This window comes from Pantherophis guttatus, chromosome 9, assembly GCF_059756535.1.
Source record: "Pantherophis guttatus breed Tessera chromosome 9, ASM5975653v1, whole genome shotgun sequence".
NCBI lineage: Eukaryota > Metazoa > Chordata > Lepidosauria > Squamata > Colubridae > Pantherophis > Pantherophis guttatus.
The window spans coordinates 683,100-709,271 of record NC_142071.1 but is presented as its reverse complement, the minus strand read 5'-3'; the positions used below and the strand labels follow the sequence as shown (position 1 = coordinate 709,271).

At 50.4% G+C, this 26,172-nt stretch overlaps 1 protein-coding gene across 7 annotated transcripts; it reads right to left on the bottom strand.

Moving 5' to 3' along the window:
• Window positions 1-332: 332 nt before the first annotated feature.
• GFRA2 (GDNF family receptor alpha 2) lies at window positions 333-26,172 on the bottom strand. Of its 7 annotated transcripts, none has more exons than XM_087875743.1 (9): window positions 25,954-26,172; window positions 19,527-19,841; window positions 19,005-19,088; window positions 13,556-13,904; window positions 7,339-7,439; window positions 6,057-6,197; window positions 4,177-4,355; window positions 2,857-2,910; window positions 333-1,665 (listed from the first exon to the last, which is right to left on the bottom strand). In XM_087875743.1, exons 1-9 carry the CDS (start codon window positions 25,967-25,969, stop codon window positions 1,537-1,539), a joined length of 1,368 nt encoding a protein of 455 aa, XP_087731869.1. In that variant the 5' UTR covers window positions 25,970-26,172; the 3' UTR covers window positions 333-1,536. The 7 variants fall into 7 exon arrangements, with proteins under 7 accessions (XP_087731869.1, XP_087731868.1, XP_034286600.1 ...); XM_087875742.1 differs by having other exon boundaries at window positions 13,556-13,907; window positions 25,954-25,984; XM_034430709.3 differs by lacking the exon at window positions 25,954-26,172 and adding an exon at window positions 22,641-23,213 and having other exon boundaries at window positions 13,556-13,907.

The window sequence follows — 26,172 nt, the reverse complement described above, 5'->3', positions numbered from 1 at the left end:
CAAACCAGGCTCCTCCCCACCAGCCGGCCCTTCCCCTCGCCCACTATGTGCCAGCACAACTTCATTGCAATCAAATCAGAGCCTGCTCTGCTCCTTGGGCTTCTGTCCAGTCTCCTCTCCTTGACTGCATTTCCTATCCTGGGGAAGGCTGGGTTTTAAAAGGCGACCATGCACGGAGGCTGGGGGGTTTCAAAGAGCTCCTCCATTGGGATATGAGACCCCACTCCGCTCCACCAGAGCCCCACTGTCTCTGCTGTTCCCCACCAAGGATGCCGCCTGCAGCTGGGGCACCCACTCTGCCCAGAGAGCCAGTGAACATCACAGGACACTGGTTGGTTTCCCAATAAGCGTTTATTGAGTTATCCGCCAAGGGCCCCCTTGCCCTCCTGTGGTCCCATCCTTCAGTGGCCACAGAGCCGCTCAGGGCTCCCTGCTCTACTTAAGCTTTAGAAAACTAAACTTTATAATATTCATACTTCATCTCTTGTTCTTATTTTTAGACATTTTTGGAAAAACAACAACATGAAAGGAAGCGGGAGAAAACATCAATAGATACGTCTGGTGGGGCCATGGCTGTCCTCTCCGGATGTTTCCACCCGAGGTGGCAGGACAGTTGTCCCAAGGGACATTCTACCGGGGGAACTTTTCATCAGAGAGTGTGATCGTTTTATCGGAGATTAAAAACCTAGAAAAGAGGATGAAGAGATGGACAATCAGAAGAATCAGGGTAACAAGAAACTCTACCGGACCTGTGGCCGTATTCCTCGTTCCATGAGGCACAGCTCTGTACCCACTCCACCCAGCCAGTCCTAGCCTTTCAGGAGGCTACCAGCTTTAGGAGCATCTCACCCACTTTCCATTTTCCTAAGATGAAGTTCGGACACTTCTGAGAATCCTCGGAGTTTCATGACTAATGAGCCTGAATAGGTGGCTCAGTGGCTAAGACGCTGAGTTTGTCGATCAGAAAGGTCGGCAGTTCAAATCCCTAGTACAGGTCTCCTGCGTGAGCAGGGGGTTGGACTAGATGACCTCCAAGGTCCCTTCCAACTCTGTTACTGTTAATGGAAACCAGGCCTCTTTTAGAACATTTTCAAGCAGCAAAAAACGATTTGGGTGGTGACCTGGGGGTGAGGAATGGCTGCCCCTTGCCCTGCAGAGTAAAAGCAAGGCATTGTGAGGCAAAGCCTCTCCACAAGGCCTCCAGCTCCACCCAATTGTCCAGCTAACACCTTGGATTCCTTTAAAACGCTGGTGGTAAACCGGTGGAACTTCAGCCTGTGTTTGGGATCCTTGGAAAGAAGTGAGCCTGGATTCCCAGGCCAGGTGTCTTTACCAAGGGCCTCCACACTCATCCTGGCAATTCTTACACCATGAAGACCGCCTGGCAGAAGCCTCCGCAAGAGCTGTGGAGCCTCCTTGGCAGCAGCCCTCCAGAAGGCAACGGTCAAGGGAGAGTCCGGGACGGCCTACAGGCGGAGGGGAGTTTGCACGGCCCTCTCCGTCCCGTCTCGTGGCAAGTCTTCTTCCAGGTCCCTCCTACATGGCCATTTTCACAAGGAGGAAGAGGACAGCAGAGACGGTTCCCGTGAAGGAAAGTTGGTTGCCTGACCCTTTGGTCTCCACAAGAGTCTTCTGCTCTGGCATGAGAGCTGTGGTCAGAGATTTCTGCAAGATGAAAAAAAAAAAAACTAGCTTCAGTCCCAGGAGAAGCTTTCTTCCAGCAATGGAGATGGTGCCCTTCAGAGATTGGATTGGCTTTCATGCCTTTTGTGCAATCCTGGCGAGGGAGGGGGAGAATCAAAACTAACCTGAACCATGAATTCACAGAGCATCCTCTGCTCTGCCATTCTCCTGCCTTTTAGGGAAGACCATTAATTTATTTGTTTGTTTGTTTGTTTATTATTGCCTTTATTATTTGTATAAATAACTCAAGGTGTGCAGAAGGCATGGCAGAACCTGAGGGTGCAGTAACAAGGGGCATCAGCCTAGAATCCCTACATAGCCACAAACAAACGAGGCCCAACCCCCCTTCAATGCCCTTTGACCCTTATCGGATTCTAACCGTGTGCTGACTGTTTGAAAAGATTCCTCTGCAGGTTCAAGACACTCAACATACATGTAGATGCTTTCTTGTATCTGAAGCCAGGTTTAATTTCTGGTAGGGTCACCTGCTAAAAGACCCCCAGGAAACAAAGGAGCAGAACCAGTTTCTACTAGTCAGAATCTACCAATCGATGCAACCAGCAGAAGAAAGAACCCCCCCCCCGACAAAAAAAAAATCTTTTTGCTTCTAAACTGCCAAACATAACGGTGGCCTTTTCCAAAGATGGAGGAGATGTTGTGTGAAGGTTGTGTGCTCAGGATGTGATTTGCTGAAGCCATTAAACTTTAGTTCTATCAGGCAATGACCTGGATATAACCAAGAGTTGAGGGCATCTGTTCTTAAGCAGAGCCACGGTGGCGCAGTGGTTAGAGTGCAGTACTGCAGGTTACGTCTGCTGACTGCCGGCTGCCTGCAATTTGGCAGTTTGAATCTCACCAGGCTCAAGGTTGACTCAGCCTTCCGTCCTTCCAAGGTGGGTAAAAGGAGAACCCGGATTGTTGGGGGCAAGAGGCTGACTCTGTAAAGCGCTTAGAGAGGGCTGGAAAGCACTGTGAAGTGGTATATAAGTCCAAGGGCTATTGCTATCTGGCATGCTTGTGATGCGGCCACCTCTGACAGTGAATGATCAGGCAAGATCCACTCTCAGTTGTGCCTCTCTTTTTCACTGCATTGGGGAGTCCTCCCCTAAAGAGTGCTAGCCAAAGGATGTCATAGGGATCTGGCATCAGTTTTCATAGATGTCTGCCACTTACCTCTGAGGAGCAAAGGCTCTGCTCTTTGGACTGGTTCACCTGTGCTCCACTCTCCTGTGGAGACAGAAGAAGGCTCCGTTTAGGAGGAGTCCAAGCGAGAGAGTTCCTTCTCTCCGGAAATACTTCTCAGTTATAGTTGGTGGGAAGAAAAGATCACAAAGCTTATTCCGACATCCTAGTGTGCCAAAGGCTACTAACCCAGGTAGCCTCCAACTTACATCCAGAAATGGGAGCAGAATTTCTGTCAAAAATCTTGGAGCTTGCAAGCCGGTTGCCAGGCCTCAGAATTGCAACCATGGGGATTGTACAAGAGTTGGAAGTGCGAGCACAGATCATGACTATTCTGAGGCTATCATAACACTGAACGGTTTTTAAATGAAAATGTATAAATTGAGGACTGCCTATGTTGTTGTTACTTATAACAGCAACTATTCCCAGATCTCAGTCTACTCCACGGCTGCACAGCCAGTTCTGGGGTTCTTTTTTTACTTCCATGGGAGGTCTGGAGAACTAAAGATGGCTCTGCGAAAGTGGAGATGGTGATTGCAGCAGAAGAGCAAGGACTCAGTGAGTAGATCAGGTCCTTGGAACCTCTCCAGATAAGGGCAGCATAGGAGATTGCCCTCACGTGCTCACAAGGCAGGGTGTAATTATTTCTATCTACCCATCCATCATCTATCTATCTATCTATCTATCATCTATCTATCTATCTATCTATCTATCTATCTATCTATCTATCTATCTATCTCTGTCATGATCTATCAACATATAGTTTCATTGGGTCTACAAAAGAAACTGGCTGACACCAGGACTGAAAAATTGATGTTTTTATGGTTTGTTTATAGATCAGGGATGGGATATGGGATGAAGAGATAAATGTTTGTAACGTTTGACATGGTGAAGTTAATATATTTGTTTGTAATTATTTTTCTATTGTAATGAAAGCTCTTAATAAATTTATATTTTAAAAAGTATAGTGTTTTTAAGCCAAAGGAGTCTTGCCCCCAGACCCAGCTTAATCCCCGCCTAAACCAATGTTTAAACAGCAAGGCAGCCAGTGAAGGAGACCCCACTCCCCCTTCTGCTCCTAGGGCGTCATGTGTAGACATGCGCCGTTCTCCTTCCAGCACACAAAAGAAGGAGCCAAGTTCCCCATCCTTCTTCCGCTTCTGAAGAAGGTCTTCTTCGCCATAAATTCATCAGAACGCCCGGAATGAGGCTATGGAAATTAGCATTACAAACCCATATTGTTGTGGGTAAAACTTCCAGGCCTTCCGTGGATGATTGCCTGGACCTCAGGGAGAACTCCTAAGGGCTTACCTGGCGGGAGGTGCAGGTGATGCTCACGCTTGTGTTATCGACAAGGCTGCTGTCATTTACACTGTAGGGCAAAGCCGAAGCCCTTCCTATGGCGGGAGGCAGGGTGAGGAGCGGCTGCGGAGGGGCCTTGCGGGAGAAGGTCAGGTCAGTGCCATTGCCAAAGGCCTGAATTGCATTTCCTGAGGAGGAGGAGGAGGAGGAGGAGGAGGAGGAGGAGGAGGAGGAGGAGGAGGAGGAGGAGGAGGAGGAGGAGGAGGAGGAGGAGGGAAAAGAGAGAGTTATGAAAGAACCCTTCTTAGAGGGGCCTCCCCCACCCTCCGGCAAACCGGACCCGGTCTTGTTTCTTCCACCGCTTGCCAATGCGCTCAAGCCCACCCCCGGCCCAGGCACCGCATCCTCTGACAGCCCTTCCGCCCTGCGGTGGGCACTGGGGAACAGAGCCCTGTGTCTTCCAGAGGCATCAAGAGCAGTTTTGCCAGGTCAGCGGATCTGCCAAGTCCCCCCCACCCCCCAAAGAAGCGAAGCCCAGGGGCGGCTGGGAATAAGCTGGGCACCCACCACCCCAGGAACTGGTGCCAGCCTCAGGACCATAATGAGCCCAGGCTCCTCTGGCTGGTCGGCTCATGTTCAAACAAGCAGAAGCAGCTCCCCCAGCCTTCTCTTGCAAAGCACTGGGGGGGGAGTTGGGGAAATCAGGCTACCCCCCCCCACTCTGGCAGGGTCACACTGAGCTCCGCAGGGCTGCACTTAATGCGGCCAAGCACCTGCCTCCTTGGAGGGGAGAGGAATGGTCACTAAAGATGACGGCTGCTGGCAAAGGCCCCTTCTCTCCCCTCCTCTCAGGGCAAGAGGGTCCCAGCTCTGCCCCCCCTTCTCTGCTTCTTGCAACAGGGGCCGAGCAGGCAGGAGGCTCCTTCATACCATAGGTTTCATTGGGGCGCACAGAGGGGGGGAGTTAATCAGCTGTGCAAACTCAGGCAAGAGGGAGAATTTTAGCCCTCCGGGACCAGGTTTTGCTTAGGGCAAACTCTGGTCTTCTTCATGTCTGATTCTCAGAGACTGCCTGGACAAGTCTAGTGGACAAACAGAGACCCAACCAGGAGGAATTGGATTCAGAACTAAGAGGAGAACCGCTGGCCTCCCAGAGCTGTGGGTGCTCCATCATTGGAGGTCCTCCAGAAAAGACAGGACAGCCATTTGTCCAGAAGGATATAAGGTCCCCTACTTGAGCAGTGGGTTGGACTAGAAGACCTCCAAGGTCCCTTCCAACTCTGTAATTCTATGATTGTAAGTTTCCTTGGCAAGGTTTTCCAGAAGTCCTTTGCCGTTGCCTCCTTCCCAGGACTGAGAGAAAGTGACTGGCCCAGAATCACCCAGCTGGCTTCCTGCCTACGGTGGGATTAGAACTCACCTTCTCTAGCCTGCTGCCTTCCCCAGGACACCAAACTGCCTCTCTGGGTTGGAGATTAGCAGAGAGGTTTTTTTATAGTAAAAAAATAAAGTAAGGCTCTGATTAAGACTCAAGTCTGGAATGGGCAGCAGGTCGAGATGAAAGTGGTTCTCCTCCTGAAGGCCTTCGGAGGGGGCTGAAGACTGGGATCAAGGCAGAAGAACAAGCCAAACCACTCCTCTCTCTGCTCCACAACCCACGCACACACACACACACACACACACACACACACACACACACACACACACAGCCTGGCCAGAGGGAAGGGTGGGGGAGGGATATTCCTCCTGAAGCCAAGGAAACTTGGCTGACCCACAGAAAGACCAGGAACGGCTCTCCAGCACGGCACAAAGGATGGGCCCACCCACTCCCCTCTCCCACCAGAGGAAGCCCTGCTTCAGGTGGGCCCCGGAGTCCACAGGAGGCTTACGGAGACAAGCGTTTTCGGTGAAGTCCTTCAGGAATTTCTCACATTCCTCCTCCATGTTGCCACTCCCTTGGCAGGAGCACCACGGGGAGATCACCGGGTTGCTAAAGCTTGCATCCACGTAGTTGGGGGTCAGGTCCAAACCTGTCGCAAAGGAGGAATGAGGGTCTCCAGGGTGCCCAGTCCCCCAAGGGGAGCTTTCCATTGAGCTATGGGGTAAGGGTCTTCTGGGAGGATCCCCTGCACAGGGATGCGCTCTGCACCCAACTCAGCACCCCCCCCCCAGTCTTTGGCACCCTCCTTTTGCCACATCAGCCTCTCTCTTCACTGCCACTCAGGTGAGCCACAAGCTCAGTCTCTTTACTGACAATTCCAAAATAACCCATGGTTGCTACATTCACTTTTAGTTAGAATAGTTACTGAAAGATAAGCAATACAGCAATTTTATAATTCCTATTCTTCTCCTGCTCCTTCTTACTTTAAATAATAAGTGGCTAAAGGCTTCATCCACCCATTTATATCACTAACATCTTTATTTTTAGTGTGGAACAAAAATCTTATTTTAGAGGCAGACGGCATTATAGCAGACATTATATATGATTCCAATGTTGACATAATTTATTTTAATTCATAGCACTTAATTCATACTTCAGTATTACTGTTTCTTAGTTCTCTGTTTATATCTTTCTGTGTTGGTGAAAGACTGCAGTAAAGATTTGTCAAAGAGAAGAGGAGAAGGAGAAGGAAGGCAAAATAAAAGGGAGACGGACAGGGCATTTAAGCTGGACATAGTCATCAAGGAGGTGAATCAGGAAATACCTGCAGAAAGTTAGGAGCGTCTGAGCCTCACTCGGACCTTCTGCAGACAAGGGGAGCCAAAGGCACCTGAGAGGCCTTGGATGACTCGGCCAGCAAAAGAGGCCAGAAAAGTGGGGGGATCTGAGAGACGCTGGCCAGCAATGGGGAGAGGAAAGAGCCCCTTGCTTTGTTCCAGACTCCTCTGTCACAGAGAGGACACCGAACCCCCAATGGGACTAGCCTCAGAGGAAGGAGAACCATTGCAAACGGTGCTCCCAACTCCCAGCTCTCCACAATGGCCCAGGGACCCCCGAACTGAGGGTTCTGAAGGCCTCCAAGAGCTCAGAGTGCCAGGATGGACACACGGCCCCCAGACTCACTGACAAGCGAAAGCAACGGTGCCTCAGCATCGTCCAGATTGGCTGGATCCAAGGATGGGTACAGAGCAACCTCTTTACTTGACCCTCTCCTGGTCTAGAAGACTTACCTATCAGGCCAGTGTAGGAGTCCAGGCACGCCTGGTAGTTGTCCCTGGAGCAGCTGGTGAGGAAGGTTTGGCAATTGGTGTGGAAATCTGCCAGTCTTGACCTGCTTACAGAAGAGCCAGTTAGAATGACCGAAAAGGGGGCACTGGCAGCATCTGCCTGTTGGGAGGAAATTGGGGGCTTGGAAAATCCCCACCTGCTTCATTACACTTTTAAAATCCTATTTCCTTCTTTCCACCTGGGAGTGGGAATGGTTTCTGCACCCAGGATCTTCTTGCGGACGAGGCCACCAATCCGGCACGTACACCCCAGCCCCTTCTCTTCCTCTCAGAGATGTGTGCACAGGGGGGAGAAAAGGTCCAGGAAGCCAGGAGAGTTTTCGGAGCCACTGCACTGGAAATCTGTGCCTGAGCTGCCAAACTCTGTGGCCAGGTTGGGCATTGATTTCCCCCGAGATAGCAGTCTGCAGTGACTCAGGACGTCCTGGGGACTTTGCAGGGCCAACACACTCCAGCGCTTAGGTGTTAGCGCAGGGTTTTGTTCTGGGGCTGCAATCTGAGTGCAAAGGATATTAAGACATGCCTTTTACCTGGTAACTCTCTGGTTGCTTTATGGCTAGCCAATGCTGTTCCCTCCTGCAGGGCGGTGGGACATATGAGCAACTCACCCCATGGGTTCCAGAAGGAGTTTGAGGGTTTTACTGAGGATCTGGTGGGCAATTCAAGAAAGGCCTCAGCTGTCATGTATAATGGATGCATAAGAGGAACTTAGATTCAAGATAGATCTCAAGGGCTCCCTCATTTTTCTGAGCAGCTCCAGGAAATGAAACATCAGAAAAGACACTCTGTTACCTGGGGAAAATGTCTGATCTTATAACTCCTAGAAAAGTGGACGGGATCCTCAGAACTATTCACCTGTCCACCTGCCTTTAGATTTACATCCTTTCCAGATAGTTAAGACCTCCCAGCTGGTGGTGGAGCCCAAATGGTGGTGAATTCATTTTTTGAGTGACCAGATGATTTTGCCTGCCTCAAAGGAAATCATGTGTGGCTCCACTCAAGAAGCCCCTCCTTCCACCGTTTTTGTCATCTCCAAGCTTCTCTTTTTGGGAAAAGCAGCTCAAGGGACAGTTTCAGGGAGGAAGTGGGTGACAAAGTCATCCCAAGATACAAGCAACTGTCCTCCTGGGCCTCTCAGCGGTTTTTGCTATGTCAAGCCTTCTGCCCTGACTGCAGAGAGCGAGAAACATGGCTTTGCAATGCTCAAGGTCAGATCGAGCCCAACGCTCCACAAGAGCTTGACTTGAAGTCCTTTTTCTGCCCATTTCTCTTTCTTTCTCCCTCATGTCATTTCTATTAAATATTTTTTTAAAAAATCTACTTTTTGAAAGAGAAAAGTAAAAAGTAAATGAAAAATACAAAAGAAAGAAATAGAGAATAGAAATGTTTTTGTGCATATAAAACTCTTGCAGGCTGGTGGTTAAGAGGCTGGACTTCTCGGCTGGAAAGTTGGCAGCCCAGGTTTGGGCCCCGAGCTCCATGCATCCGAGGGAGCTCCCATCCTCACCCCAGCTCCGCCAACCTAGCAGTTTGAAAGCATGCAAACTCCTTGCTAAACCCCAACTCTGCAGGTTAATTGAACTGCAAGGAGTCATTTCCGTAATTGAATGCATCTTCTTAGGATTCTTAAAGGCAGCTTTTGGCAACAACGGCAAGGAGTCTCTAGAGAGAGAGAGCTTGGAGGGCGGCCACCTCTGAACAGCTGGAACCATATCCTGCTCTGGGAAATAAACTTCTCCTCTGCTTCAAGCAACTACCTGTCTTCATTCAAAGGCAGCTCAAAACCGACCTAATTTTCCTTCCAACAATTTCCACAGTTTGTTTTTTTTTAAACTCTGGAATTTGCCACCACAGGGGCCACCCACCTGGAGGATTTAAAGCAGGGATGCTATTCAGCAGGTTCTGACAGGTTCTGAAGAACTGGTAGTGGAAATTTTGAGCAGTTCATGGAACCGGCAAATACCACCTCTGGCTGGCCCCCGAGTGGGGAGGGAGTGGAGATTTTGCAATATCCTTCCCCCAGGAGTGGGAAGGGAATGGGGATTTTGCAATATCCTTCCACCAGGAGTGGGAAGGGAATGGGGATTTTGCAGTATCCTTCCCCTGCCATGCCCACCAAGCCACGCCCACCAAGCAACGCACACAGGTAGTAATTTGAATTCCACCACTGATTTAAAGTGACATTCAGCAAATTTATCAGAATATGGACACAACAACCAGTCATAGGGGCTGGGCCTTCCCTCGGGCACTGGAGGAACAGCCTCCGGCAGGGAAGAAGGAGGGCGGTGGAGTTTTGACAAAGAAAGAGCCAAAGCTGCTGGTTTGCAAGTCTCTAAGGTGAGATGCAAAATACTTTGAGAACCTGGGTTGGTTTTAAGCCAATGTGGGTGGAACATTTATTAGCTTGATTAATGTGAAATTTAAATTCTAGTAATTATTTTAATATAAGCTGTACGTAAGCATCGGTGCATGCATATTTCATACAGTTACACTAAAATCTGGAGTGTCTTTGTGGGGGCAAACTTGGGGAGAAAAGCCCCATGGAGCCAAGGGAGGAAGGGGCACCTGGCCTGCCATCCATTCAAAGCCCCGGCTGGACAAACCCAGGGACCTGGGAGGCAGTGTAAAGCCTAATAAATAACAATGGATGCCACCTCTACCCCCCCCCCCGGCATAGACCAGCTCACCAGGAGGATCCACAAAGGCACAAGATATGAAAACGGACAATGGAGGTTGCCCACTCTCTGCCTGGCAATGTTTGCGCCTCCCTCAGAGGCATCCAAAGGAATTGATCTTCCACCAAAATTCCAGGGGTGGGAATGAAATCCGTGTCTGGAATGCCACGAAGGCCACCTCTGATGGCGATTGGGAGCCCCCAGAAGGCGTTTTCTGGGTTAAATGGGAGCCTGGTTTGCGTGAGGTAGCAGCACAAGAAGTTTAACAGCACCCCTCCAAAAAAGCATGAGCCTGAATTTTTACCCAAAAAAAATGTGTCAAGTCCTGACTTTGGAAAACTCTAGATAAATACTACTTAGAATTATTTGTTTGCCCTCGTGCCTGAGTTCCAAAACAGGGTATTTTGCCAAGTTTCCAACAGGAAGATGGATTAAATTATAAATGATTATTTGTTTAAAACCACAGACCATCACAAACTAAAGGATATACGGAATAAACCAACAAGATTCCAGATGGAATGAGGAATCCTCTGTTACAAATTATATAATCCGATGCAGGACACCTATTCATTCAATTTATCTGACAGGCAGATAGTTAAATACGAGCAGGCTCTGCTCCCCCACTTTCACGGCAGAGATTTGGGGGAGTCCTGAGTCTCAAGGACCTGCCAGCTGCAATGACTCTCCAAGGCTCTTCTTTTCATCCTATCCAAGCCACGTGTTGCTTTTCCACTGGGCCCCACAAAGGCAAGACTTGGGCTGCCAGGCGCATCACCCTCTGCGGCTCTCTTGGCCTTGAGGAGGGGGCAGAGCAAAGGCTTTAAAGAACAGGAGATGGAGACCAGCAGGGGGAAAGGGGAAAAGAGGAAGTTGGACTGCATTCATTGCATGAACTAATCTAAAAAAGACATGAATAAAAACAGGAACTCCCTCATGAAGGGCACCATTTCAAAAGTAAATTGGCACATTTTCCTCTCTGATGAAATACCCTTGCCCTTTGAAGACTTAAACCACCTGGATTGCCTCAGACTCTCAGCCGTTCTGTTCATCATGCGAAGAGCATAAATTTGCAAAGCTTCATCTGCAGGAAGACACACACCCACCCAGTAAAATCACCCCACATCTGGCTAAGATGGGGATGCAACGTTGCCTGGATTGCAGAAACTAAGCAGAAAATGGAGGGAGAGGCTGTTAGTTCTTGCCATCAAGGAAGGAAAAGCCGTCCCTGCTCAGAAGGGCGACTGTGAAAGCCTGAGAAAATAAGTCACATATGGGACTTATGGGAGAATTTAATGCAGGTTAAGTATTGTTCAATGCATGCTCGGATTAAAAATGGGCACACACTATATTATTATGTGATTTATTTTGCTGGTTACTTGTATATTAGTCTATCTATTTGCTTCACTTGTTTTAAGTTTCGGTGGTCATTGACTGAATAAATATTATTTTATTCTTTATGAGGGTGTGATTCAAGAGGATAAGGAAGCTCAGCCCTGCTTGAGGCATTGCTGATTCCTGGTTCAGATTTCCAAATCTGAAAATTCCTGGCTGTCATTTGTTGCTTTTTTATCTTTGTTGAAGTATTGCAGCTTTAAAAAAAAAAGATACACCGAGGCATCCTGACAATTGCTTTGATATATCTAATTTGGAAGGGATAATATGATAATTATTGCTAAAACTGGCTGTTGATTTAATTAGGGAGTATCCCTGGACTGTATGGAATTAGCAACCAGCAAATTACTCAAACTGGACTCCATCCCCCGCCCCTAGCTCTGCCCTGGCTCTCCGCAGAGTGACTCCATGTCTTTATTGACTTAGAGGGCTCCCCACCCAGACTTTCAGAAAGCAAGAAGCAGCAAGAGCAGGGCTGCTGATCCAGCAGATAGGCCACCCCTAATGAAGGAGCCTCCTTGGGGGGCCACAGGCATTGTTCCTGCCCCAGGAGGCAGGTCTTCAGAGGCTTTCTGGAGAGCATCTCTCGGGAGGAGCCAGTTCCAGAGACTGGCATGCTGCTGCCTAAGTCCCAAGAGAGGCTCCTGCTTACCTGAAGACCAAGTGAGGATCTCTGGATTTCCCTCCAGCGTGGCAGCTGAAGGAGGACCCGGCCATCTCTTCAGAAGAGCAGCTGGGCCCCAAGGAGGGAAATGTTCTTCTACGCAAGGAGCAGTGAAGGCAAAACCCAAGCAGAACCTCAAAACCTGAGCCTTAAACCCCTGCCTGCCCCTCAGCCACATGACAAACCCTAAATAACGCAGCCAAACTTCCTGATGCCACATAGCAACGCTACGGAGTGAGAAAACCCCCAATTCCCCAGGTCTGTGAGCAGCTGCTTTCAGATTTAAGCATGATTTGCACCTCCAATCTCATCGAGTCTTGTTTGAGGGATCCAGTCCAAAATCTGCCCCACTCTGCCTTGTGTGGGAATTGATCGCTTTTGGGTCCACCCAGATGGAGAGCCACAGAATGTGGGATTTCCTAAAACGTGAAATCAGTGGAGCAAATGCTCGGCCCTCTTCTGGACCAACCCATTTCCCAGGCAGGATTCCTCCCTCTTGATCGTAATGAATTGGACAAGATGCAAGAAAGGCAACACAATCTGTGGGCCAATCAAGCCACTTGCTGTGACGTAACCCTGGAGCCTGCAGGGCATCCTAGCTTAGAGGGAAGCTTAGTGGGATCACACGCGGAAAGGAAAGGGTGCAGATTCAGGATGACACAAGGAACATCTTGACACAAGGCAAAGTTAGTAATCAAGTAATCAAGTCAGGCATGTCTAAAAGAAGACCAGGCCCACCTGTGAAGGGCTGGGCCAAGGCAGCCCAGGTCTTGATGGGGGTTCAAGCTCCTGCCTCCGAGGCAGCTGCCAGGATGGCCGTCTAGACAGGCAGGCAGGAAATCTTCCAGAACCTCCTACAATGTTCTGGATGCCAAGCTAGGGGGCCACTGGCTCAATCCTACTTCAGGGAGATACCCAGAAATGGTTTTGAGCTGTGGCCTGATCGGCGCAGAATAAAAGTGGGAACTGCTAATTTAAGGCAATTTGGAAACTAAACTTTTAAAACGCAACCTCAAATTACATTTGTTTATTTCGCGGCCATGCTGATTGCAATATGAGTAGTTGGCATTAAGCCACTCTTTCAACTTTTAACAGGAAAGCCGTACAGATCCTGAATAATTAATAAGTAATTAATAAGTTACCATAAACAGGAGGTCAGAGCAGTCGCTCTCCACCCCACCCGATCCCGAGCAGACGGCCAAATAAATCTGTCCTGGAGAACCAACTAGGGCTGTGTTGGGGCCCTTTCAAAGCCAACAGACAACCCTCAACCAGCGCATCCTCTACCAGGGTGGGCTGAGAGGTCAGTTTCTCAAGTTCGGGGAGGGGCGTCAGGGGAGGGTCCCTCACAGCAAATGCCTCAATCTGATAGTCCGCTGCATCCCCTCCTGTGAGGATCCCCCACCCCCCAGAAGCCAGCAGGCCTTACCGGCAGAATGTCTCCGCTCGGCAGTGGCTCCGCAGAGTCAGGCAGTTGGGCTTCTCCCTCTCCTGGTAGGAGCAGTCGGGGACGATGGTTTGCCGGCGGCGCTCTGCGCAGGCCTGGTTCTTGCAGGGGCAGAAGAGCAGCCGGTAGCTGTATGCGCTGGGCACCCGGTCAAAGAAATGGCGCAGAGCTTTGCGGCACTTGCGCCGGTTGCAGTGCTCGGTGGCCGAGACCTCTTTGTTGCAGGTGGAGATGTAGTTTGAGCGCAGCTTCTTGCAGTCGTTGCTCAGGTTGCAGGCTTTGGCCGCGTCCAGGCAGGGGTTGCTCCTGGAGGCTGCCGCGGAGTCGGTCCCTGCTGGGGAAGGTGTAGAGTCACGGAGGGCAGAGAGGATGAGCTGGGACAGGCGGCCAGACAGCCCTTCTCTAGCTAACAGGGGTTTTGGGAGCGGCAAGGGCTTTGCGTTCCCCTCATGGAGGTGATCCTGCCTGGATCAGGCCCCCCAAACACCTGACTTTATTGCTTCCTATACATTTCATAACAATGACAATGAATTATGGGAAAATATGAAAAAGATCTTGACATGTGAAAAAAAACCTCCTAAAGCTTTATTGGCTGGGCTCAGCAGTTGTAGACGCTGAGCTTGTCAGCTGGAAAACTGGCAGCCCTGGTTCGAGACCTGAGTGCTGTGCGACCGGGTGAGCTCCCGTCCTCACTCCAGCTCCACCAACCCAGCAGTTCAAAAGCATGCAAATCAGTGGTGGGTTGGTACTGGTTCACCCCGGATCGGGCGAACTGGTAGCGACAGCAGTGGGAGGCTCCACCCATCTGATGTCTCTATACATGCACAGAAGTGTTGCACACGCGCGAGTGCCCACAAGCGAACCGGTAGTGATGGGATTTGAATCCCACTACTGATGCAAATGCGAGTAGATAAATAGGTACCACTTCGATGGGAAGGCGACAGTGTTCTTTAAGCTTTTGGGGTTTACCCAAGCTGGCTACATGACCATAGGAAATATCTTCGGACAACGCTGGCACCTTGGCCAAGAAACAGAGATGAGAACCGCAACCGTTTCTAGAGTCGGACACGACTGGCCAAGGGAAAACCTTTACCTTTTACTGCAACAGTAAAAATGAACACTATGCCCAAGATGAACTTTGCATGTCAAAGGGCCCCAATTCCAATTTCAGACAAAACCTTGCAGGATTGGCAAAAGTAGTCAACTAATTCATGTGGAATGGCAGAAAAAATGAGAGCAAGGTTTAAAATGTTGCAAGATTAAAAGAAAAAAATCAACCCTGCATTTTCTAACCTCTAATTGCTTGATCATTCTGCCTGTCTTGGATAAGATAATAGATAAAATCCCCAAACAACAGAATATAAATCATAAGTCAATTTAGCCACTGGACTTCATAGGTATTGTTGGTATAAAGAAGCAAAAGAAAAAATATTGAAAGGACACATTATTGGACAAAGTAATTTTGATTAAAATGTGGAATCTTTTAGAGAGAAGGATAAGTCCAGCAATTTCTCCATTAGCTTTGCTATCAAATGCTTTTACTCTAAGGACAACTATAACAAGAAAGTTTAATCACGTACACCAGTGCATCCAGACTTTAAAAAAGACTAAATATTCAGCAAGAACTGCTCAGCTAACATGGTTAATGTCTTTTTCAAATTGCTAGAAGAATAAGAAGAGTTCTCAAGAAAAAAGGAGGAACTTTGAGAACAATGATAGGATTGGCAACAAAGCCTAGACAGACAGATAGGTAATTAGATCTCACATTGTTATTGAAATATGACACAGAAATAGTACAAATTAAAAAATGAGTAACAATAAAGTTCATGCAGAATTTCAAGGAAATCATCACAATAGAATTTACTACAAGTTAACAATTGTAGTATAACATTGGTATTAAATGTTTAACAGATGGGATATAATTATGTCAATAATTACCGAATCATATAGCAATAAATTTTGAAAATGCCATAACAAAGAAGGAACGCTATTATATGTGGTGGTTATTTAAAAAAAAAAACCACCCTGAAATGATTTGGAAAGAAATACATCAAAATATTCAAAAATGTCTAAAAATAAAATTTGAACAGTAAGAAATTCTTATTAGTTATAATTATTAGTTGTGAAATTATATTGCTTATTACTTATTGTTATTCCAGAACACATAAGTGAAAAATATCACAATTTATTAAGATATATGCCGTGAGCTGTCAGAACAAACTGCTTAACCCATTATTTGCATCTGCCTTCACACAAAAGGAAAAATAGTCCGACCTATCCAAAGAAGGGCTGTAGGAGACAGAATAGGAACAAAAAGTCAAAATAAGCAACAATACGATAAGAAAACACCTGTCCACTTCAGACAAATTCAAATTGCTAGGACCGCAGGGGTTATATCCCATTACCCAGAGTTCTGAAGGAGACCATAGTAGACATGATCTATTTCAAAGCTCCTGAAGCACCAGGGAAATACCAGAAAACCAGAAAAGAGCTGATGGGGGCTTCCATCTTCAAAAAACAGGGGGTGGGGGGGGAGAGTGGATTCAGGAAACTAGGGATCTTTTAAGCCTGACATCAGTATCTGAGAAAATCCTGGGAAAGATGGAAAGATGATCAAGCAGCAAATCTGTGAGCACCTAGAAATGAGCAAAGCTATTACTAGAAGCCAATGTGGGTTTGTTAGAAAGAGATCGTGTCAGACAACTCTATTGTCTTTTCTGATGAAGGGACTAAATGCTGGTGGACATTCAATTGTCTGCTTAGACTTCAGGGAGGCCTTTGACTAAACAGACCACAACCTACTTCTAGGTAAGATAGAAAAAAGTGAGATGGAAAGCATCACCACCAGATGGATTCACAACTGCCTGACCTAATAATAAAAGTACCTTTAAAAAAGAAAGAGATCTTGATGATGTATTGAATCACAGTTAATAAAGGTAACTGGAAGAAAAGACATTTGGTGTGGTGGAATGTAATCTGGATTCCCAGGAGGGAAGGGCTGCTTACGGGAGGGCAAAGAAGCAGTGGAGCATGGGACGTCTGGCAGGCAGGAAGAGGGCTAAAAATGGGGCTCCTCCCTAGCATTTCCCAGAGAATGTCTGTAGTTATGCAAATAATTGCTTTAATCTGGCTAGATCCTTGTAAGTGCAGAGCAATAGAGAAAATTATTGCTACTTGTTACTCACAAGTAACTCCATGCGTTGTTCTTGGGACCTGTCATTTCACAATGATTTTAAACTGGTTTAGTTTCCAAATATTGACTATAATTAGCCCCAATCTGTTCAATATTGATTCAGTCCGGTCTCAAATGCTGAAGTGACTTCTGGGCACCTCCAGGATTCAGAAAACCTGCAAAGGGCCACAGAAGGACCACAAGAAGAATGCAAAGACTAGAGCCAAAGTGGTCCAGTCACAGAAAGAGAAGAGGAGCCTAACTCAAGAAGCAGAGACTGTGCTAGACTGTAGGAAATAGAATATGATGAATGAAGGCAAGGAGATACACAAATAGCAAATGGTCTTCAGCTCGATGAAGGTCATTGAATGTTTCTTTACTTTTAAGTATTTCCCCCTCATTAAACTGCAGGGTTTAGCCTAGGAATCTGACAGCCTCCAAAACTTTGGTGGAGTGGTTGCAGAAGAGCTTGTAAGACCTGCAATTGGGATTTCAGAAGACAAAAACCAGGTTCAAAATTATCTGGATGTTGCGAAGAGGACTGAATAAACAAAATGAAGTACAATAGAAATGGAATGAAACGTAACAAGCTAAAAGAAATGCAAAAATGTTCACTTTAGGAAAAACAAATACACAATGGATTTGGTCATATTTGTGAACTAGGATATAGAAAAAAATTAATTGTGGGTCAGCAGTGAGATGATGTTTCTAAAAATACCATCACGCCCTCCCTCCACCAACAGAAATATAATTTCTAAACGATAGGAATTATGAAATCATGCCGCTTTTTTCTGCATTATTCAAACCCCACCGAGCACTGCATTCATTTCATGAGCTGGAACAAATTCAGAAAGGGAAGAAGGATGACTAGAATTGAAGACCTATGAGGAGAGAGCAAAGGAATTGGAAATACCCCAAGAAGTTCAAGGCCTGAAGAGGGATCCTCTTGTTCAGAGGATAGGGCACGGAATAAGCTACAGGAAGGAAGGAAGGCACCTTCCAGCTGAACTACCTCCCAACAGTAAAATCAGAGGAATGGTAGAGTTGATGGTCTCCAAGAGACTCTAGGCTTCCCTTCGCCGCATGTCCTGATACAGAAGTCGGGCAACAATCTGTTGAGGATAATCTAATTTGGGATCCCTGCACTGAAACATTCTTGGCCTCAGTGGCTCCTGGGATCCTACTGTTAACTTCTCCTGCATCTTTCTGCAGCGTTCTTTGTTGATGTTTGGACCGTACAAACTTCTAGCATCCTTTTGTAGAGTCGATTGTAATCTTGTGCAAGTCCAACCTCTTCAGAATCCCAGGACTCTCTCACCATTTCTCAGGATGAACATCACCCAATCTGCACCCACTTAGCCTTATCCTTAAATTAAAAAACCTAAAGAAAAATTCCCAATATGTTCCCAAGAAAAAGGAAACCTATCGGATTTGCAAATGTAGAGAAGCTTTAAAAAAAAAAGACTACCAAGAAGCCCCCCCCCCGTTTCCCGTTGAGGGAGGAGTCATCCTGATGCCACACGAAGAAGAACCGGTCACTCCTTTCTTTGCCCTCTGCCTCGCCAGGGCTGAGATCAATGCCTGCTTTCCTTCCCCCTTCCAGCAGCCCAGCAGTCAGCAAAGGGTCTCTCAGTTTCAAATATTTGAGAAAACCCAAGCAGCATCTCTAACTTGTCCTGGAGTCAGACTTAGCCCTCTGACAACTACTGGAGGAGGGGGGAGGGGGGAGTTTTTGAGATGTAAATAACTCGCTTTCCACATCTCCTCTGGATCCAACCTGGCTAATCTATTACATCCCAATGCAGCTGGAAAAGTGTCACTCCCCGTTAGCATTTAGTATTGTTTCCTCCCGTAGGAAACCCCCACATTCTCAGCCCCCCTTCTTGAAAACAGTTGTTAAGCCCAGAATCAGAGCTAAAGGCTTCTCAGTGTGCCCCCTCCCCACCCCCTCCTATTTTCCACCAGCTAAATAGCTTAAGGATGGTGATTTAATTCAAAGTGGAAAAAGAAATCTTTTGGCAACTGGAATCTAAGCCTAGCATTTCTTGGAGCAGACTTCTGCAGATCCGTCTTCTAAGGTCAAGCCAGATGTCCTGTCCATAGAATTGCCACCCGGGGACTCCCACCGATGCCCCCAGGGCCACCAGCAGTTCCAGCCTGAAGCACCATCGAGGGTTCTTCTGCAGTCATGTGAATTGGAGGGAGGGGGAGAAACAGGTGGGTGAGGAAGCATCTGCTCCCAATCTTTTTTCAAAGTACCTGAGACAATTGAAGCAAGTCTGAAGGCATCAGAGAGAGGAGAGCTGATGGGCTCGTAGGGCGAAGCTTCATAAAATTCTGCTCCTGGAGGCAGAGAAGGGAAAAATTAACAGCTGCACCAACACCTGGAAGGAGGCAGGAGGTCATGGGCAGGGCAGGGATGGGCTCCTCTTAAGTGGGGAGCTGATGCAGCCTGGGGTGCCCTGTTCCTTCAGCTGCACTGTCCACTGAGGCCGGCTGAGGCCTGGGAGCTTTAGGAGCCCTGATGGGGCCTTGCCTGGATGGCCACCCGGGCACCTGGATTCTCAAAACCTGCATTTCCCTACCCAAAGGAAGCCCCTACCTAGGTCAGCCCCCCCTTCAGACCTTTGGGAGTACAGTCCCCATCATCCCCAGCAACTGTTGTCAATGGAAAGCCTACAGCTGTCCTTGGGGACTGAGTGCTCCCCCACAAGTGGGGGTCTGCTCACATGTTGTGTTCCCCCCCTTCCCACTCCCAGGAGACCCCGGCTCTGGGCTCACCCCCAGCCAGGCCCAGGTGGAGGCTCCAGTAGATCTGCAGGCAGGACAGCTCCTTCTTCATCCTGCGCCTGCAGCGGCAGCCGTGCAGAGCGCTTCCCTGCAGCACCTCCAGCGCCAGCCGGCACTCCTTGTTGCCCAGCAGGGTGTTGTGGTCTCGGCCAGCCAGGCACTGGCGCAAAGTGCGGAAACTCGAGCTGCAGCCGGGCTCAGCAGCACAAAGCTCGTTGGCACGGGCACAGTCCACAGGGCTCTGCCAACCGTGCCCATCCAGGGTGGCTGGCGGGGACAGACCAGCCCAGGCCTGGAATACTCTGCCTGGAGACAGAGAGGCAGCATGTCAGGATCAGGGCAGCTGGGGCCATCTCCTCCCCTCCCCCAGCACCCAACACCCTCCAGGACCTTCCCTCTGAGCCTGGTCCACAAGTTGGCGGGGGAGGGCAGATCAGGACCCCTGCAGGCCCCTCCCCACCCTTCCACCACTTCCAACAGCCCTCACTTTGGCCCAGAGGCTCCTGGAGAAGCTAAGGGGCCCCCACCCAGAAGGGGGCAGCCCATCCTCAGCCCTGGGAAGCAGCTTTCCTCTGCCTTCCTCCAGCCCCCTTTGGCAGCCTTCCCAGGCTGGGGCTGCTGCAGTCAGCCAGAAAACGGCTCATGCTTGGCAGCCTTGAAAATGGCCTGTGATGGTGCAACCAGGCAGCCCCATCAGGTGGTTGGAGAGGGGGCTTCTGGCCCAACCCCCTCCCCCCCGCCAGGCTGCTCCATGGGCATCAGGAAGGCTGGCAACCAAGGACACACTGCGCTGGTCTAGAGAGGGGCAGCTTCCTCTGGGGCAAATTGAATTCTCTGGCCAAGCCCTCGGGAATAATTTTGAAATTATTCATTTCAAAAATGTATGTGACGGCCTCTCCTAAGGAGCCTCATTGTGGCTGGCTCACAGCAGCAATGAAAAGCCCAGGAACCCTCAGCCCCTCAGCTGCCCCCTCCCCTCTTCTTCAGAGGGCGATTCCCAAAGCTTCACACGAAGCAGCTCTGGCTGGGGTGTAAAGCCTGGACGCTCGGCCCCGAAGGCCACATCCAAGGGCCAATCTGAGAGGGGGACCACAAGGGGGCCCAAGCGGCAACCCAGCCCCTGGGGAGCTCCTGATGCCGGCCAGGGGAGCAAGAAGCAACCAGGCAGCCAAGCCACGGGCGTCAAAGGATGCTCTTTCCCAGCCCCACCAGTAGGAGAGCTAACAGAAGGACTGCAAGCGCTTGATGGAGCTTTGGCTGTGGCAGAGAAGAGCTCAGGGCCACTGAAAAGCTCCCCCAACTGCAGCATCACTACCCACAAGCACAGGATGGATGGTCTGCCCCAATCCTTGCCCAGAACAGGAACCCAGGGCCCATAGCCATCCAACTTCTCTTTACTGCAAACGGAAAGCCCACCAACACCTCCTCCTCCTCCTCCTCCTCTTCCGATATTTTCCTGACGTCCAGCAGAGAGACCTCTTGCCCATCCGTTAAATCCCACATTTTCCCTCCTGGAAGGAATCTGGAAAAGGCTCTCATCTTCTAAAGGACCAGCTTTTCAGATGCTTGAAGAGAGCTCCCACAACTCCTCTTTTCCAGACTAAACCCTTCCAGGAGCTCCAGTTTTTACTCCTCGGTTTTTCCTTCCAAGCCTTTAGCACCCTGGTTTTTCTTCTTCAAACACACTCCAGCCTCTCTTTCAAAACATGGGGCCTGGAACGGGAGGCAGCAGCCCAGTGCAAAATAGAGAGGAAGAGGAAACTGCGGAGGGAGGGAGGGAGCGTTGCCCAGTGGCAATTTCAAATCTTTTCTCTCGCTCAGTGAACCTAGAGAGCCCAGCAGCTGAGCAGAAGCAAAATCCCTCCTTGAACCAGAGCAGTGCGGACAGCATGGAGAGCAGAAGACGGCTGCCACGTCCTACCAAGAATAGCTACAGCCCGATGGCCTGAGAGGCAACTTGTAGCCGTGATGCAGCTCTGAGGTCCAAATGGCCGGAGCCATTTAATGTCCTTAGAGCACTTGTGGGTTTCCTACACAAAAGGATCCCACATTTCCAGACAAATGACCTCCTGCCTCAACACCAAGGTGGCTAAAAGACACTTTTGTCCCTCTACTGTCAGTTGTACACCCAAGGGGTAGACGCGAAGCCCCGGTCCCACTGCAGGCCCTGTTAATGCTGCAGCTTTCCCAGCTCAGAGGTGGCTCAAAAGAGCCCAGTCCCCCTCTCCCTTCTCCTCCAGTGGCAACATCCACAGCTCCAGCAGGAATCTCTCTGGGCTGCCCCCAAAGCCAAGGGCTGCTCTGACTTGGCACCCAGGAAAAGCTCCTTGCCCGGCAGAGAACTGCCCAGCCCGGCCACTGCCAGGGAGCAAAGCTGCTGATGCGCAGGGGGGGGCAACTAGGCGCAGGGCTGCTCCCTTCTGAGACGCCTCGTGCCCACCTGGTCCCCAAGCAAGAAGCCTCTGGGGGTTAGACTGGACCACAAACTCCCGTTTCTGGAATTCCACAACCAGGTTCTGCCCCGGGCCCTCCACCACCTCCTCCCAGTCAGAGAAAGGGGCTGAGCAACTGGGAAAGCGCTGCCAGGGAGGGGAGCGTCTCCCCTTTCCCTGCGGAACCCAAGCCCGGAAGCTGGATTCCCATTCCCTGCCCCTACCCCCCCTTCCCCCCCAGCCATCGGCAGAGCTAGTTGCCGCGTCATGCCCGCCCCCCAAAGCCCTCGGAGGGGCTGGGGAGGGGGAGAGCAGCTGCCTTGGACCCCCCTCCCCAGGGAGAGGGAGAGAGCGAGCCGCGCGGTCAGCGAAGTTCCCTCGCGGATTCCCTGCAATGGCCAACCGGCCGGGCCCCGCGTAGCGCTGGAAGCCCGAAGGGCAGCTCGGCATTCTTCCTCCCAGCCGGCCTTTTTTCCTCCGCTCTCCTCGCCTTCCTTTCGGGGGGGGGGCAGAAGTGGGAGGCTCGTCCCGCTCCCTCCCCGCCCCGCCACAGGAGCCGCCTCCCTCGGGGGGCTTCGGCCCCGGCGCAAAGCCGCCAGCTGCTCCCCCCCCCCGCCCTCGCAGCTCCCGGGAAAGTTTCGGGGGGGCGCCCCAAGCCGGAGCGGCCGCTCACCCAGGGCCAGGAGGAGGCCGAGGAGGCCGGCGCGGGCCATGGCGGGCGGTGTCTCGGCGGGGCGTCGGAAGAGCCTCGGTCTCGCTCAGCCGCTGCCAGGCGGAGGCGGCGCCCTCCTGGGCTGCCCGGGCAGCATCGCGGCGGCGAGGGAGGGCGGACCGGCGGGCGGGCGGGCGGGCGGCGGCTCCGGCGAAGAGGCGCCCGACGGCCGTCCCGAAGAGCGGCGGGAAGGGCGGGACGCGCCGCCTGGCAGCCCCCGGGCGGCAGCTGCGAGGCGGCCCTTTTGAGGCGGGGGGGGGCGGCCCTCCTCGAGGGAGGAGCGAGGCCGGAGGGGGGTCCGCGCCGTCCAAGGCCGCCCGCTGCTCCTGCGCCCTCCGCCGCCAAGGCTTGCGCTCCCAGGGCGGGGCAAGAGGGAGCCCACGCGGCCGCCTCCCCCCCTGCCGCCCGGCTGGTCTGACGTCGAGGGGGGGGTCTTCCCGGGGCCTGGCCGCCCCTCCCCCTCCCCCTCCCCCTCCGGGACCGCGGGGGCTCCGAGGCGCAACCCGCCGCTTGGGCCGCTTCGGAGGGGCGTCTGAGCGGAGTCCCCCGCGAAGCGCGTGGCGGAATCCCTCGGGGCCTCCGGGGAAGGGCAGGAGGGGTCGCGGCGAGGCGAAAGGCGGCAGACCTTCGTTCCTCGCCCGCTTCTCCTCCCCCCCCCCTCCGCTCCCTCAAGGGCTGGGCAGGGGCAGCTCCCCCCGCCGCCCGGGGCCCAAGGGCGGCCAAGCGGCCGGAGGGTCTCTGGGGCTCCACACCGGCTGAGCCTCGCCAGCCTCCTCGCTGCCGGGTACGGGCTGGGGTCTACGACGCAGGAGTTCGGAGTGGCTTCGAATCCTAGAATCCTGGAAGGGACCTCGGAGGTCCTCTAGTCCAGCCCCCTGCTCAAGCAGGAGACCCTGCCCCATTCCCCACAAATGGCTGTCCTCTCTCTTCTTGGAAACCTCCAGAGATGGAGACCCCACAACTTCTGCCCTCCTTGATTGGCTTCTGTCTATCGTGGCTTCTTGTCCTGCCTTCCGGCGCTTTGGCTTTGGGGCCGCCCCTCAAATTCGGAAGAGGGCTCTTGTGTCAGTCAGTAAAGGAGAAGTATAAATTTCAACCTCCGTATAGTTAAAGAACAAATGTGGCAAAGATAAATGTCTGTTTATCGAAAAAGCCGTGTTTGAGCAACAAGCAGCACTAATGAAAGCAAGGTTGTTCTCTGTGTACAGGTACACTTAAGCTCCCGGACCTCAACTCCCCTCTCCCATCCGCAACAGAAGAATCTAAGCAGCCCCACCAGGACAAAGTAAGGGAAGATGAGGCTCTTGGAAGCTCTTCCCAGGTCTAAACTAGCCAGCAATGAACCTGATCTAGCACTTCTGTATGATACAACTCAGAATTTGACTGGACATGATTCCTTTGCAATATTTTACAAACAGAATATTTAAATGCTGCCCATTACCTCAGTGACTTTGAGCAGCTCCCCAAAAAGTGATAGATAAAAGCAAAAAATATAGAACACTAGCATTAAAATAGCAAACCACTCTAATGTTAAAACACTCCACCACTTTAAAAGGCAATAAACATTAACTTCGCTCAAATACTCCTATTTCATTGTATATGTCTTTATTAACTGTAAGGGCTGCCCAACTCCAGAGGACTCCGGGAGGTTCGTATTTTAAAAGTAAGAACAATAAAATAAAAAGGAAGTCTTTCAGAGGGAAAATTGCACCACAAAAAAATCTGGCAGGAGCCCAGCAACCACCCTAATCTCAGGCCTGAACAAAGCCAAATTTCCAGAGACTTTCAGAACATCCTCAGGGTGGCAACTCTGCAGACTCCTGGGAGAAGCTCTTGGGGGGGGGGAGGCCTGTGTGTCCCAGGAGGTTGCCTTGTGGAGCTGACCGTTCCCCCCCCCCCCCGCTCCCTCACTGGACATGGGGATATCCATGGAGCTGGGTTAGCATCAGCTGTTCTCTCCTAGCCAGGCTCTGTAGACAGAGCCCCAACCATGAGCTTGCCAGAAATATATATATAGTTGAATATCAGTATATTGATGATAATTAGCTTCTAAAAGTACAGGTCCTTCCAAGCAACTTCACACACAAAAAAGTTGAAATATTATTGGAGTTTAATTCAATTCGTTTCAAATCAATGCTGCTAAACTGGCCAGGGTCCGTATAGCAGAGTGTTTCTCAATCTTGGTAGCTTGAAGATGGGTGGACTACAACTCCCAGAATCCCCCAGCCAGCAGCGCTTGACATGATGCCTTCCTTCCTTCCTTCCTTCCTTCCTTCCTTCCTTCCTTCCTTCCTTCTTCCTTCCTAAAACCAGGATGGGGAAGATGCTATTCCACAGGGCAGGCACAGCTGCAGAGATCCCATAGGATCTCAGGGCTTGGCAGCTGGAACCTGAATTGTGCCAACTGAATTATTTCCCGTTCCTTGTCTGCAAGCAGAAGGGAGGCCAAGGGTTGGACTAGAAGACCTCCAAGGACCCTTCCAGCCGTATGATTCTATGATTCAGGCTCAGTTTCGCAGTTGACTGAAGAAGACAAGTCCCATCCCTTGCCAGGTTGGGGCTCTCCTCCAGACAGTCCCCCAGATGTGATCAGGCAGACCCTCTCCCCCCTTCCCCCTCCCTGTCAGCAGCTCAGGGCAAGGGAGAATGTGGTAAGATGAGATCCAGACTTTTCAACCCGCGCACACACATGTACACAAGGGAATCCACAGCTTTGGCCACTGTCACTTTGTTAGTCGGGTGTTAATTGCTTTCTTAATCATACTCAGCTGTTCTCACTAAGGAAGTTTAATATTCATGGCTGGGGTTTTTTATTTGCATTCTTACATGTGCTATATAAATACTAAAACATGCTTTTAAACTAAACTGTTCACGTGAAAAAACCATAAAACATGCAAAACCCTAAAACATGAATATAAACGAAACATTAAAAAGGTTGCAGGAGAATAAAATGACCTCACATCCTGCAAATCGTCTTACAGTCCCTCCATGGGGTCCCCACATGGCTGGAAAAACCGCCTTCCCAAGGCTCTCCAGAAAGCTGATGGGGTGGGGCTAAAGGGAGCTCAGGTGTCACCTCCTTGTACCTGGAGACAGCAGAATAGAACGGAAAGAACTGGAGAAGATAACAAAATATAAAGACCCGCAAATAGAAACAGAACCACTGTGGCAAAAGGTGGGGCCAATAGTCCTGTGACTATTGGGAACAATCCCCACACGCTGAATCATCACTTGGACACCATCGGCATAGACAAAATCCCCAACAGTTACACACCTTTGTTCCGCCTCATCCAAATGCTCTTGATTCGACCTCTTGCGCTTCAATTCGTGATTATTCTTCCCGCACAGGTAAGAGAAGCCCACCTTATGGAGCCCTTTGGAAAAAGAGGAAGGGGGTTTCAGTTGCCCTCCCTTAGGGGCTGGCTAAGTCATCCTTTATCTTCCGAAGCAATCAACCTCTGGGTGGGCTGAGTGAGTCTGAAGAAGCACAGCT